The 15031-nt window shown below is 38.2% G+C and overlaps 1 protein-coding gene across 2 annotated transcripts; it reads left to right on the top strand.

Moving 5' to 3' along the window:
* Nucleotides 1-48: 48 nt before the first annotated feature.
* LOC111608361 (adhesion G protein-coupled receptor G3-like) lies at nucleotides 49-13874 on the top strand. Of its 2 annotated transcripts, none has more exons than XM_023332046.1 (14): nucleotides 49-174; nucleotides 878-939; nucleotides 1102-1323; nucleotides 1587-1764; nucleotides 2926-3085; nucleotides 6026-6148; nucleotides 6263-6379; nucleotides 6457-6499; nucleotides 7491-7585; nucleotides 7786-7901; nucleotides 10189-10457; nucleotides 10790-10895; nucleotides 11393-11721; nucleotides 12841-13874. In XM_023332046.1, exons 1-14 carry the CDS (start codon nucleotides 170-172, stop codon nucleotides 12951-12953), a joined length of 1938 nt encoding a protein of 645 aa, XP_023187814.1. In that variant the 5' UTR covers nucleotides 49-169; the 3' UTR covers nucleotides 12954-13874. The 2 variants fall into 2 exon arrangements, with proteins under 2 accessions (XP_023187814.1, XP_023187813.1); XM_023332045.1 differs by having other exon boundaries at nucleotides 6457-6514.
* Nucleotides 13875-15031: the final 1157 nt, after the last annotated feature.

Genomic DNA, 15031 nt, shown 5'->3' with positions numbered 1-15031 from the left:
ACGTTACTCATTCATGGAGCTGAGGTGGCGCCGTAAAGATTATTTGCATGAAACAGAGAAGCACAGCAGCATCTTCGAGCGCCTTGTCGGAACGTTTGGTCTTGCGTCGGCCTCCTCTTCCCTTCATTCTGTTAACTTTAGAGGAAAAAGCAGTTCTGGCATCTGAAGGATGAGGTAAGTCTTTGTTTTTATTCTGTTGGATTTCTATAAATACATGTAACATTGTAAAAGTAAAAAGATATTTGAACCTACATTGTGTCAAATAAAACATTTAAGTCATGTTGCCTGTTTCTAGCATTTTGCTCTGCAATGTTTGATCTACTTTATCTTACAACCAACTCAAAAATGTTTCAGACATTTATTCAATAAGATTTTCTTTTCTCGGAGCTGCAGCAATCAAACCTTTTAATTGTTAGCCAGTTTTTGTATGTTTTCACTAGTATTTACTATTTATTTTTGGCGATGACCTCCTTGATGTGACCCTAATCTTTTCAGATCAGAACTTTGGCTAGGCCACTTTGAGATGTTGGCTTTACTTCTAGTCCGAAAAAAGATGCAATAAAAAAAGCAAGTTTCAAATGACACATAACAGGTGTATGAAACAAAAAAACCCTCATATTACACATGCATGTAGCAACAGTGGAGAGGGGAAAAAAAAACCTTTAACAGGAAGAAACCTCCAGCAGAACCAGAACCATGTGCCACGACAGACTGGAGGTTCATTTAAACACAAGAACACACACTGGTTTTTATTGGCCAGGCCTTGTATGTAGAGAGAGAGATCTACTGTATATAGTAAGAATTTTACATAAATGTGTTAAGTAAAGGAAAATGTTCCTTTACCTTTCTTGTGTGTATTTTTATTCCATACACACAGAGAAAAAACCATAATTCCAGTTCTGGTTTCACTGCTGCTCCACCAGTCGAGGGCTGATCAAGGTATGAGTGCCAGATTTTTATTTTTGTTTTCATTACTTGTTTAGAAAAAGGATCTGAGAACTCAGTTTCTCTAGAAGTGCAACATCAGTAACAAGGTAAAAATAGAGTAATTTTTTATTGTTCTTTATACAATAAATGAGTTTTTTTGCCTTCTGTCCTCAGTGTGTGTCAACATCTCTGAGTACAATCTGAACGTCACGGTGCCTTATGGCCACATGACTGAGAAGAGGACTGGTGAAGGTGCTGAATGTGAGAACGATGAAGAAGAATGTTTCTTTCAATGCGTACCAACCAATGAGACGTGGTTCCATGGATCATTTGGCTGCTTAAACTGTTCAGTGACAAATGGAAGTTATAACATCACTGTGTATACCATCCATGGAAGTAAGCAGGAGAATCTTTCTTGGGAAATGTGTTATGTTTTTCCAGTTTAACCCGGAGTTAAGAGGTGGTTCATAATGTGTGCACAGCGCCTGTGTAAAAGACTCTGTTTACACCTGCATGCTAATTTGCACCAGTCTTGGTAAATAATTGATTTATATTGAAACTTTTACTTTTACCCTTCTATGCGATTTCACCAACCCACACTGTGTAAAATGCATATAATTTTTCATGGTGTTTTCTGTTTGATCTGTCTTTCCTGTCAGACATCTTGAACACCGTCTGCTACCACGCTCACTGCAGGGAAGACTCCATCCTGCCACTAATTCACAGATTGAAAGAAATTGACGACGCCCAGAAGGAACTGGGGGAACTCCTGTACATAAGGGATTCATGTCCGAGTCTCTTCAGAACCAGTTATGATATTAAGAAGGTGTATGTAATGTAAGTGCCAGTCTTTTGTTTTCTTTTTCTTTTCTTTTTTTTTTTGGTAAGCAGAGTAGCCACTATAACATTGCCATTAAGACACTGACTTTCTTGTAGGCTCTTAAATTGACTGTGTGTGTACTGAACAGTGCCTTGCAAATGCATTTTTCCCCTTTATGACATTTTATCACACGAGAGCCACTAACGTGAAGTATTTTATTGTGATTTTATGAAACTGAACGACACAAAGTCACACGTAATTGGCAAAGAGAAAATTATTTGTGGTTTCTTTTTAAATGACAGTTTAGGCCAAATTGATTCGTATTTTGCTGATAGGTAAGGGTGTGGAGAATACATATAAATAAATGTACACGATCAAAAACATAAACAGAAAGAGTGCCTTCTGCTCTCTCATCTCACACCTGCAACCCGTTAGTGAATCAGCCCAGGTCCTCTGTTCCAGCATTCACTCTCCCATTACTTATACCCCTCTTCTCCTCTCACTCCTCTCTAGTTCCTCACGTTTGATCCAGTTACGTTCCTGTTTCTCTCTACTGGCAGTTTGTTCCTGGTTTTTGTTTTTTGTCCTACTCTGGCTCCCTGAGCTCCATGTCATTTTTCTATATTTTAGCTTGTCATTTTAATTAAAACTTCACATCTGCTCACCGTCTCTGCCTTGCTTCATGCCTCGTCATGTCAGTTCAATATTGTGATTAGTGAAAGAAATCCAAAGGTACTCCAATTGGTCATATACAATGTAAGAGACATTGAACATGTGGAGCAAGGTAATCTGGTCAGACGAGACAAAAGCTGAACTTTTTTTTTTATGTGTTAAAAAACTGACACTACACATTACCCTGAACACACCATTCCCTACTGTGAAACATGGTAGTGGCAGCATCATTTCATGGGGATTTAAATCAAACTTTATTCCAGTGGTGAAATAGCCCAGCCAAAGCCCAGACCACATTCTAAAGTGAAATCTGTCCTAACACTTTAAAAATGTTCATAAAAATGTTCATAAAGATTTTTGACTTTGAGCTCTAGTACAAAGAAGATCGAACATCTGTCTCTATGCGCTACGCCATGTTATGTTACAGAGGGGTGCATGCAAGGCACTGTATTCAATCATTGCTTGTTTCTATAAAGCAGACACGTTTTGTTTTGTCCCTTCTATAGACTGGAGAAGCAAATAATTCATGAAATTATGAATATGACTGAGTTTGAGGGTGGCAGCTCCAAGACCTACAACCTGAAGTACTTGTCTGTGAATGTTTCCAAAATCAGTGACGCAGTCCTCAACGTTTCAGAAGACATGATCCCAATGAAAGCTCCTCAGGTATGAAAGGTGTATTCATGGTGTAATCTGCAGAGGAAGTACATTATTGTACTTCTCCATACCTCCGAACACTTTGAGAAATACTGTAAGCATACAGTACCTCTCCAAGTATCAACAAGCCTGTTTTCTGTTTTTGTTTTTTTTGTAGCAAATTTACTCATGATTCTATTTAATGAAAGTCATAATGAAAGTCACCCTGGCTGAATGAAATGCTTGAGAGTCTTGTATTAGTGATCCTGATCGATTTTCCCTGAGGCCTCTCAAACGATATGAATAGATTAGACAAATATTCCTGGTCCATTCAACCGTATTAAGTTACAAGTGTCATATAATGTCAGTTTAGTCAATTTTAATTGAACTCTTGTTCATTTGCTTAGAAGGTTCGCTTGGTTTGCTTGGGGAGATGTGAAAGTGTAATCAAACTCTGATGCAGACCAAGAATCAAAGTCTAAAACCTTAGGTGTTAGTTTGGTTGAAGGGACTTCTGGTGCGATCCAAATCCTGAATGTGAATGCCAATAGGATTGGAGGCCCCTCCAAAAGCAGGAAGTGAACTATGGCGCATGGCAACATAAATGTGTGAGTCTAGCACTAGAGGGAGGAATGGCTTGTGGTCTTTTGCCAAAGACAAAAGATAAATCCTACAACTACTAAAATCTGAGGCCACTCCATTTTTGTTTACATTTTGTGAAGAAGGAAGTTGCGCTCAGCGTCTTCTTCACAAGGTTTCATATTGTTCCTTTCAGTGGTTCTTGGTGCAGCACCTCCACCAAGAACCACTGGTGCAGCGAGGGTTTGAACAGTTTCATCAAAGGGCTTCATGGTTTGACATTGTGCAGTGTGAAAGTGAACCACATCATCTGAAAATGTAACCTGTTGCACCTTTGATACCCCGATCTAACCACATCTACCAGACTGCAAGTTATGAAAACAGCCGTAGTTGTGGTATACAGAAGGTTCTCAGGTCGCCTGCTGGAGTTTTACAGCACAACAGATAACAAAGTAAACACAGCAAACTTACTTTATGGCTTGGAGTGTCTATGATTTGCATGTTTTCCATTGCTCTGTTGCTTATATCTGACATCATGGTTGCTATGTTGTAGTACAATGGCACCATAGTCCTAAGTTTATATCCTCAATCCTATTATCCTTCAGAAGACCGCTTATAGTTCAGTAAGTTAAATCCTGAGTGTTGAAGCAGGGAAATATAAAGATTCCTTCATGGGCCTGGAACACTGGAAACATGGATGACTCCCCTGGTTCTGTTTGCCTTCTTTCCGCTCAGTTCACCTTCCCACAATGCATTCGAGCTTCTGTGAGGTCCAAACTCTTTCCACATGACACAGCTAAGACATACATTTTTGTTTCTTTTTGATGGTCTCTGTGCTTAAAGACTTCTGAGATGCAGTGACTTGAGAAGTGGGAGAAGCTCTGAGCCTACACTTCAATCCAACATTCACAATTTTGATCAAAAGTAGTTTTTCTTAAATTAGCCTATCATCTGTGATACTTTCACCTTTTACCATCCTAAAAGTCTTCAGAAAAAAATCCAGGTAGTCAGCCTATCAGCCAGTATCTTCAGAGTAAACACACATTCAGGGCTTTTTAGGTTTTCTGTGAAGAAACATTTTGTCGTGTTGGGTGGTTAGACAGCTGGGAGTAGGAGACAGAAAATAGTCACATCTTTTCCCAAGCAGATTACCAAGATAAAATCAAGGAGAAAGGGAAAGAAAATTATTTTTACTTAGAAAAACAATAGCTCAGAGAGCTTGAGCAAATACAGCAAAACCTACAAACCGGATGGCATATGGATGAAAAGAAAATACCACTTAATGAGAATGAGCAGGATGTGGCTGCAGTGGTTTAGATAGTTGTCTCCATCTGGTGTTGCTACAAGCTTGATGCTTTCAAGTAGAGTCAGACAAACAATTTCTATTTATTGCTTTCATAGAGACAGAAGTACAAGTATGTTCAACACTTCTGCACAGCAACGAGGCATTCCTGGGGTGCCAGGAGCGCCTGGTATTTGTGGGTTATGTAGGAATATGAGTCCACTGCAAAATACCTTAAGATGGAGATGAATATGCTGTTTCCTTCCCTGAGTCAAACGTTTAAGCCGGTTCTACTTCCAGCAAAACAGGTAGAACTCATTTGTCTGTGATGTCGACCAGGTTTAAGCCTCAGAGAAACTGTGTTCAGGATCTTTATTATTCAATATTCTTCCCATCCCAACCTGCATTTATCTCTGGTATTACAATCATTTTGGGTTCTGATGATTCTCGTTTCCATTTATTTAATGTATTTCTTCCAAATACATATTTTAAACCTCCAACTTGTCTTTTGGATTGAATTGAATTTGTATTCAGAGGTTCCACTGTACCATCAGATGTTTCCTCTACCCTTTATTTCCACAACATAGAAAAAGTACATGATAAATAAAAGTCACCTGCAGCTTATCTGGGCTGAAATGAATCGCGCAACATTTATATCTTGAGGTGAGATCAAGTTTAGATGATCCTCTGTGTATGTTGCCTCTATGTGGCGCATCCTGCCAGCAACAAGGAGAGATGAAGGTGAGGAAGAGGAATGGAAGAAATGAAAGTTTATCTGCAGGTGTTGGATCTCTGAGGTCAGAAGAGGAAGAGGTTAAGAAACATTGACAATCCAATGTTTTCTTTTATACAGAGGTTAAACTAAGGTTATGTTTATTTATTTTTATACTATGAGGTGAATATTATGAAATATTATGGTGTAATGGAACAGGAAGTTGTACTTTTGCTACTTCCCTTTCGTTTCTGCCTGCTTGTCTACCATAAAAATACATTTTAATGAGAAAGGTTGTTTTTTTTTTAAATCAGCTGCTTTTAGTTTATAAAAAATGTTAAATATGTTTGGGTATCTACTTTAAAGTGACATTATTTTGTGGTTTTATTATTACCAGCTATGGCCCAACAACGACTTGTCTGTCCCTGAGGTTTGGATCCCAGTGAACGCACTGAAACACATCCCACAAGAGCAGCGAGTTATCGGCCTGGTCAGCTACATGGACCCCAGCCAGTTCCAGGTGCGGCCCTAACCGTCTGATTTTTATTGAACACCTTCTTCGAACAGTTTCCCGCGATAAATAAACGATGTGTGCAGAGTGTCACGTGTTCTCCTGTTTTGTCTCCCGACTCAGTTTAGCACGGAGGATTTCCGCTCCATGGTTCTCAGGATAGAGACGTTAGGCGAGTCTCGCCTTCAGAATCTCAAGCCGCCAATCCAAATGATTTTCAGGGTTGTGAAACCAGAAGGGGTAAGACGCTTGGCTCACATTCACCGAGTCAAGAAAATGTGAGAGAAGGTGACTCTGAGTTGTTTGTGTTTTCACAGAATGTCTCCCAGTTACTGTGTCGCTACTTTGATGAAGACAACGGTAGGCATGTAAAAGGTTTGACCAACTTTTGACAAGCTGGTGTTCCAGATACATTCTAACAACAGCTACTGGTTAATTAACAAAAGAATAATCTTTAGTAATAACCACTTACAGTCGGTGGAAAACAGGAGTATCTAAAAAAAAACTTAAGCTAAAACAGAGAGAAAACAATCTGTTTAGAGCCTGAGCTTCTTTATTCGACTGCAAAATGTTGAATCTTACCAAGTATTTCTGGTTTAGTTTCTAGTCAAAATATCTTAGCACACATTAACTAAGACAGAACTAACTTACAAGTAACTTTTCAGCAAGACATTTATGTCAATAATTCCTTAATAGTGGTGAAAAACTACTAATTTCATTGGCAGATTATTTCACTTATAAAATGGGAAAAATGTCTTTTTATACGTAAAATAATCTATCAATGGAACTAAAAGTTTTTCATCACTATTAAGGAATTACTGACTTAAAACAAGCTCATATGTCTTACTGAAAAGTTACTTGGAAGTTAATTTGTCTAATTTCAAGTATTCTAAGAAATTTACACAGGAAAGAAGATATGAATTACTTGGTAAGATTTTATGTTGTTTTTTTTTGTCAGTGTACTGAATGCCATTCTTGTTGGACAGCATATATATAATCCACACTGGCAGCCAACACCAGCTGGGTTCTGGTGCTGCTGTCACCAGAACAGCTAACATTTGATTCTAAGGTGGGGCTTGTTTCTGGAACGGTGGGGTCAGAGACTTTAATCCATTCATTTCATTTCATTAATCTCAGAGATTTTAATGTATTAAAGCAATTTTTTTTTAGAGTTGCTGAAGTTAAGTATACTAGAGCATGTCTTACTTTTCAAACACAACGTTTGAAAAGCAACTTAAAATATCTTGATTACAAATGTGCCGCGTTCTCCACCAGTAACTCTGGTTACTGGTGGAGAACCAGTAACCAGGTTCTCCACCAGTAACTCAAAAACACTGAATGTTGTTTGAAGGTTTTGCCTGGAAAGAAGATGGATGTGAAACTGAAATTGACCCAGATCAAGTTACCTGCAATTGCAGCCATGCAACACCCTTTGCCGTCCTTCTGGTAACAATAAATAAAACTATAAGAAATTAGAGTAAAAGAGTATATTGATTTCATTAATCAGATGAGAAAAATGATGGTGATTTGCACTTTTAACTTGTTTTCAAGAGTTTCTGAAAGTGAACCAGTAAGATTCAGAATCCCTGCTGGTATTTTCACTGTTTTTATTTATTTATTTATTTATTTTTTTTACTATTTTGTAGATAAGAACACCAATAGATGGAGCCCATTGGAAAATACTGTCTTACATCAGTTACATAGGCTGTGGGATTTCTCTTTTCTTCGGCGCTTCGTCTCTCGTTGTATATGTGTTTAACAGGTAAGCATCCACCTTTCAGGAAACAGCAGAATCTTACAAAATACTGAACATGTTTTTAACATGTTATGTATAGTTCAATAAAACTAATTCAGTTTTCCTTACTACAACACATGTGGTGATAAATTAAAAGTCTAAAGCAACCCATTGCTGCTAATTAGACCGAATAGTCTGGCTGCAGAAATATCCATTATCATCCAAAAGTGATGATGACATCGAACTACAGGGTAAAACAGCCAGTAATTAAAAAAGAAACCCATGTAAAACAAAATATAACAAAAATACACATTTAAAAGCACCAGACTACAGAGTTGGATTTCCAATCATCTACTTCTAAATGTACATGAAGAAACGTTTAAAGTTTAATGTTCCATGTTAGGCCAAAGTCATGGTGGCAGGATGGAGCAGCTCAGAACCAGGGCAGCTTGCAGTTATCACATCAAATATGAACTTTTCTGTACAACTATGAAGAGTTAAATGTTCCGAAGCACTAATGAAAACCTGGATAAAAATGAGATATTGAACATGACAAAACAAAACAAAACAAAAAATACTAAAAAAAACAAGAGATCTAACAATCCGTCCTGTAGCCTGCAAGTGAAGGGCGTTCAGAGCAGCAAGACGCCCAGGTGAATTCACACCAGGACAGGTCACCCTGAGGACAGACCGAAGGATGTTTTAAGAAGTCCCCAAATGTCACCATGGCAACTACTGTGGGCTGCTTCTGATGGGAAAGTACACGGCTGTGCAGTCAGAAAGACGGTCGATGGAGTTGAGCAAAGAAATTAGTTGAACTAATGGAGGCAACACTTTCAATAATGAGGTCATGGCTTCATTTCCTCCTGCTAGAAACTCATTCTAAAGTGCTGCTAAGTGTCTTTATTTTCTGGAGAAAAAGAAAGTAGCTCTAATTGGACCTTGATATGTGAACATTTTGAAATACAGAACCAAATGTTTATTGGTTTTCTCATCAGTCTCATCAGATTCTCGCCCTTTTTTTTAGTTTTTCCATCTCCTCTGCCTTTGTTTTCCAGCTCAGAGTTACATTTAGCAGAAATCCACTTCAGTCTCCTGACTGAAGAGCAGGATTTGTTTCTTTGTTTTTTTTCACTTGCATTGTAACTTCATTTTGACCAAGCAGTAAACTGGGACAGCCTGTGGAAATCATGAACCCAGAAGTGAAATCCTGGTTTTTGTCCACTGCTTGTGCACCAGTTTCATTTGAAACCGTCTGTCCACATCTTGTTTAATTCATCCTTGCAACATCTAAACACTCTGTGAAAGTCACTCTGCTTTCAACATCTGGTATAAAACAGAAAGTGATCTGGCTTTCACAGAAACTCATTAAAATGTATAGAAAACAGTTTAGCAGAAAACTGTTGCAACCTAAAGAGACGTTTAAATCACTGACACTCATCTTTTTTGCTTTGCTTTTTATTTATGTGGTTTTTAGTTTGATGTATTGCTTTTTATTCTGATCATATTTATTGGGACATTGTAGTCAATGGCAAAGACTTAGTTAAACCACTGAAGGGGTTTTTACTATGAATATTTCCTCAACATCTGGCCTTGTTAATCAGATCAGAGTTTTTAATTTGTTACAAGTTACAGGAACTTATTGAGGACAGAGAGAGAAGATAGAAATGGCCTTTTTGTCCCACAAACAGGAAATTCGAAAAATGATCCTCCTTCTCATCTGTCTAATTGGCTTGTCGTCAAATCTATCAACCGTGAAATGGAAAAGTTTCTGACAAGAAAAAGGAGCCGTCCGTCAGCCCATACGAACTGTGGAGATGAAATTAAATTTGACATATGATTGATAATAATATTTATAATATTTTCTTATAATCAAAAGAAGATATCCTTTTTCTGGTATAAAATATTATTATCAGGTATGATATAATGATCAGATTGATGAATTCATAATATATTATCTACAAAACTCATTGGCAACTAAAATCAGAAGGTGTGAGGCACGACTGCTGAACAAACGTAATAATTAATGAACAGTGAATAAAAGTGAGAAATAAAAGTCTGTTCATTATATTAACATTGTTTATGGATTTGCAAAGTGGATCAGAAGCTAATAGTTTTTGGGGCTGCGGCTCGGAAAAGCTTGTTAACTCTGGATCACGTTACAGATGTGATTTGGGTTTGTAGAAGTTTGACAAATCCCAGCTGTACTCCAAGTAAAGTTCAGTAAATTCTGTGTTTTATTAAAAAGCTGAAAAAAATCCCTCGTTTATAACCGCTCGTCGCATCCTCATGGATCTGGTCTTTCATCCTTCAGGAGCCACAAAATGGACACTTCCATGTCCATCCACGTGTCTCTGAGCGGCGCCTTGTTTCTCCTTAACTCCACCTTCCTGCTGACTGAGTGGGGGCCCACGGTGGAGCCGGACTGGGTCTGTGAGTTTATAGCTGCGCTCATGCATTACTCGCTGCTCTGCTGTCTCACCTGGATGGCCATCGAGGCCCTGCACCTCTACCTGCTGCTGATAAAGGTCTACAACACCTACTACAAATGCTACCTGCTCAAACTGTCTCTCGTCGGATGGGGTGAGTGTTAAGACATCGCTGAGTTACGGTTTGATGCAGGGTGAGAAAAAAAAGCTTCAGGTTTTCAGGAAGGCAAATCAAAATTTGGTTTACTTGGAAGAATATCTTCCTTTTTTTGACACTGAAAAAATTCATAGACAACACCATTTTTTTTCTCCCTGTACTTTAGCTTGAGTATGAGCACCAAAACAATAGAGCTGAAAAAAAAAAAGAAGTTTGGGATTAATTTTAGAACGTCTCAAAAAGTGATATTATTCAAAGTTTAATACTGAGTTCATGTGAGCCCTGAGTTTGTGTTAACGCCACTGAATGCCTAATTTTCTGTTTTCTAGGGATTCCTGCGATAATTGTGTCACTATCTTTGTCTGTGAAGAACGTTAAACAGTTTTACGGAGTTACAGAGTTGACCATGTCAGACACCAATCAAACCAACAGCATGTAAGTACAATATAACTTTACTTTCATTTTACGCTTTTTCTTTATTTTTCGCTCTCAAACTCGGAACATTTATGTTTAGTTGTGATTATTTGTGACTATGCAACATTTTGACGATACTTTAATTGGCTGTAGGTGAATAGGGATCCTAATTTAATGTATAAAGCAGCACTAAATATAATATAACGGCTGACATTTTTCCCATTAATATATCTGACGTGGTAAAAAACTCCATAAGATGTAAATTTTTAACAGATTGATTGTCATCAGCCTGTCTGATGATAATGTCAACATTATCCCAGTGGCTTCCTTGATCTTTCTTACAACAACAAAGTAGTTTCTGGGAAGTGAATGTGCTTTTAAAAAATCCCAAATGGAAACGTATCACTTCAACATTTGGTGAAGTGATACAATGTGAGTGCAAAACACTCCGTCTTCTTCCTGTTACATTCAGAGACCAGCTGCTGTTAACTGCCTGTTATTATCCGTCCGACTCACAGCTGCTGGATCACAGATGACACCTACTTCTACTCGCTGAACCTTGTGTATTTCACCCTGATATTCATCTTTAACTCTGGCATTCTGATGGCAGTGGCCTCAAGCATCTGCAAGATGAAGAAAAAGTTAAAGACTAACTCAAAGCTTCAAGCTAGCGCCAGCAGAAAGTCAAAGGGAGTCCCACAGAGGTTCAGCGCGTCCTGCCAGAGCGGCCTGACTCTGCTGGGCCTCACCTGCCTGATGGGGACCACCTGGGGTCTGGCCTTCCTGGGTTCTGGTTATGTCAACTACGCAGTGCTCTATCTTTTCTGCATCCTCAATTCCCTACAAGGTAACAACTATCCGTTGCGTCTGTCAGAGTGTTATCGTGCTGGTTAGCAGGGCTGGTTCTTGGTTTAGGCCTTTTAGGCGGTCGCCTAGGTCACCAACAGTAAGCGTGGGGGATGGTAGAGGAGAAATACAAACAAAAGCTAATCAAACAATAAAGAAAATGGTGTAAAACATCAACTGCTTAGTGTCTAACAAAAAGTTCATGAAATATAAACATCAGTGACGCCTCTGTGCTCTTGTTTCACTCAATAGGTCTCCTTCTGCTCTGAAAGAAAATCTGCTGAAAACTAAATGTCCCTGTGGCTGTGTCCCAGTCAGTTGACAAATAAAGAGATATTTAAATGAATTTACTTTTAGCTTTACCATTCAGAGTCTGTTAACTATATTTTACAGATTCTACCTGACAGTCTAACTCACCAGCATTAGCATGCCGGTTCTCTGAAGTTAATGTTAATGGTGGGAGTCCATTCCTGTTTTAATCAAGTTAAGGGATTCATTTCTTTGCAATTAATTACATTTTATTCAAAAACTACATATTGAACAAGGTTTCCTGTTTTAGCAGATTCAAGTTTTCTGCTAAATTACTGAACAAATAGATTCATGAGCTCAACTACAAAGATATTTATTGTTTTTAATCTATTTGGTTATTTAACCATCAGACTGGTGCAAAGTTCTATTCTACCCATTGAGATTTTAACTTCTTTAGAGATATGAACTGTGAACGCTAATGTTAGCATTGGGGGCGTGGATGCCGCTGCTACATGTTTAGCATTGAGATGCTATCTCAGGCTAGACTAGCTTAGCTCTTTGGTTAGCTCCTTTTAGCACAACTTGAACACAGCAATCATCTTTTCCAGCATCCAATCAGATCGTTTAATGAAACAAAACGAATCCGCAGTTGGAAGCGGTTCAGTAAATTGTTTAGTAAATTGTTTAGGAAACTGTCACATTCTGTTTTCTGACTGTTCAAAAGCAAAAGCTGGAATAGGATCATAGTTTATTCTGTTGTTGGGGGAAATCATAATCTTGCGTAGGGAAGAGAATTGGCTGAGATCATCTCTTCTTGTTTGAGAACAGTTCAAATTCAGACTTACCAATTTTCGCTTTCCTCTTTGTGAAGGTTTCTTTATTTTTGTGTGGATCTGTCTGTCGGCCAAGAAGCAGCGGAGGAAAGAAATGGAGCAGAAAGTGTCTTTGATCACTGCGGTGCATTCAGACACAAAAATGGACTAGATCTCTTCTGCCTCTGCATGGATCCCAGTAGATCCTCTTACAGAAATGCATCCGCATGTATGGGAAAAAAACTGCAAAAAGCCTTAAAATTAATTCCTTTTTTATCGCAATTGCATATTTTTTACACAGCCTCACAGTTAGAAGCACTTCTATAAGATCCTACAAAATAAATGTTAGCCATTTAATACTTAATGTTTCCCTGAGGTATACAGATTCTTTCAGTCACTGTTCATAAGTGGGAAACACAGGAATCGTCTAAAGCAAGAACTCGGGCGCCAGAAGTTGCCCATGTCTACAGAAGGAGAAATAATTCAAAAGTTTAAAACAACTCAGAGCGTCACAGACGTGGCTGGAAGTGAACGGCACCAAACACAGACAGCAGGAAGGTAAGAAAAGTGGAAAAAGAAAATTAAAATCTCTCTGTCAATGAAGTTCTTCCTGGTTTTCAGTGAGTTCAGCGATAAAAGGCACAATTATTTTCACACATTTTTAACGTGTAATGCTGAGAAGTGTATAAGTATTTATATTACATTACATTTTGCCACAAACACCAGCGCATTCATCTTTCTTATTTTCAAATACACACAAACACACAACTCTTCAGTGCGGTGTGTGTACTCAGCTTTCAAGAATCAGGAAACCTTGTGAAACTGCTTTTCATTGCAATTTCTGCTGCAACTCTTTTCACATGCAGTATATACCAGCTTTGCACATTTTTACCCAACGTTCCTTGCAAAGAGCTGTAGTTTAGTCCGACTGGGCGGAGTGTATCTGTGAATGTGCATCTGAAAATGCATGCCACATTTTCAGATTTTGAGTTGTAAAACATTTTCATAAAACTTGTAACATCTTTGTTCCTCTTTACATTACTTTGTGTTGGTCTGTTCCATAAAATCTCAATAAAATGTGTGGAAGTTTGTGTATTTTCTATGACACGATTATGGAAACGTTTTTATGGGTAATAATACTTAGACAAGACACTGCACATTTAGAATCCACACATCATATTAGATTGAAAAATGTTTTTTTTTTTTTTTTTTTTAATTGGGATCCTGTTGATTAGTTATGTGTGGGGGGGTGGGGGGGGGGGGCGTGTTTCTATACTATTTAACTAAGTCTTTGCCATTGACTACAATGTCCCAATAAATATGATCAGAATAAAAAGCAATACATCAAACTAAAAACCACACAAATAAAAAGCAAAGCAAAAAAGATGAGTGTCAGTGATTTAAACGTCTCTTTAGGTTGCAACAGTTTTCTGCTAAACTGTTTTCTATACATTTTAATGAGTTTCTGTGAAAGCCAGATCACTTTCTGTTTTATACCAGATGTTGAAAGCAGAGTGACTTTCACAGAGTGTTTAGATGTTGCAAGGATGAATTAAACAAGATGTGGACAGACGGTTTAAAATGAAACTGGTGCACAAGCAGTGGACAAAAACCAGGATTTCACTTCTGGGTTCATGATTTCCACAGGCTGTCCCAGTTTACTGCTTGGTCAAAATGAAGTTACAATGCAAGTGAAAAAAAACAAAGAAACAAATCCTGCTCTTCAGTCAGGAGACTGAAGTGGATTTCTGCTAAATGTAACTCTGAGCTGGAAAACAAAGGCAGAGGAGATGGAAAAACTAAAAAAAAGGGCGAGAATCTGATGAGACTGACGAGAAAACCAATAAACATTTGGTTCTGTATTCCAAAATGTTCACATATCAAGGTCCAATTAGAGCTACTTTCTTTTTCTCCAGAAAATAAAGACACTTAGCAGCACTTTAGAATGAGTTTCTAGCAGGAGGAAATGAAGCCATGACCTCATTATTGAAAGTGTTGCCTCCATTAGTTCAACTAATTTCTTTGCTCAACTCCATCGACTGTCTTTCTGACTGCACAGCCGTGTACTTTCCCATCAGAAGCAGCCCACAGTGTGTGTGTGTGTGTGTGTGTGTGTGTGTGTGTGTGTGTGTGTGTGTGTGTGTGTGTGATCCTGTAATGTGATTATTATTAATGAAGCTCCTGTCTTGTTTTGCATTTAGTTTCAATGTTGTGTTTAAAATAAAGGAAAGTTTTGTCTTGTGTGTCACA

The sequence above is a fragment of the Xiphophorus maculatus genome, chromosome 4 (assembly GCF_002775205.1).
Source record: "Xiphophorus maculatus strain JP 163 A chromosome 4, X_maculatus-5.0-male, whole genome shotgun sequence".
Classification (NCBI taxonomy): domain Eukaryota; kingdom Metazoa; phylum Chordata; class Actinopteri; order Cyprinodontiformes; family Poeciliidae; genus Xiphophorus; species Xiphophorus maculatus.
This window is presented reverse-complemented; position numbering and strand designations above follow the sequence as displayed.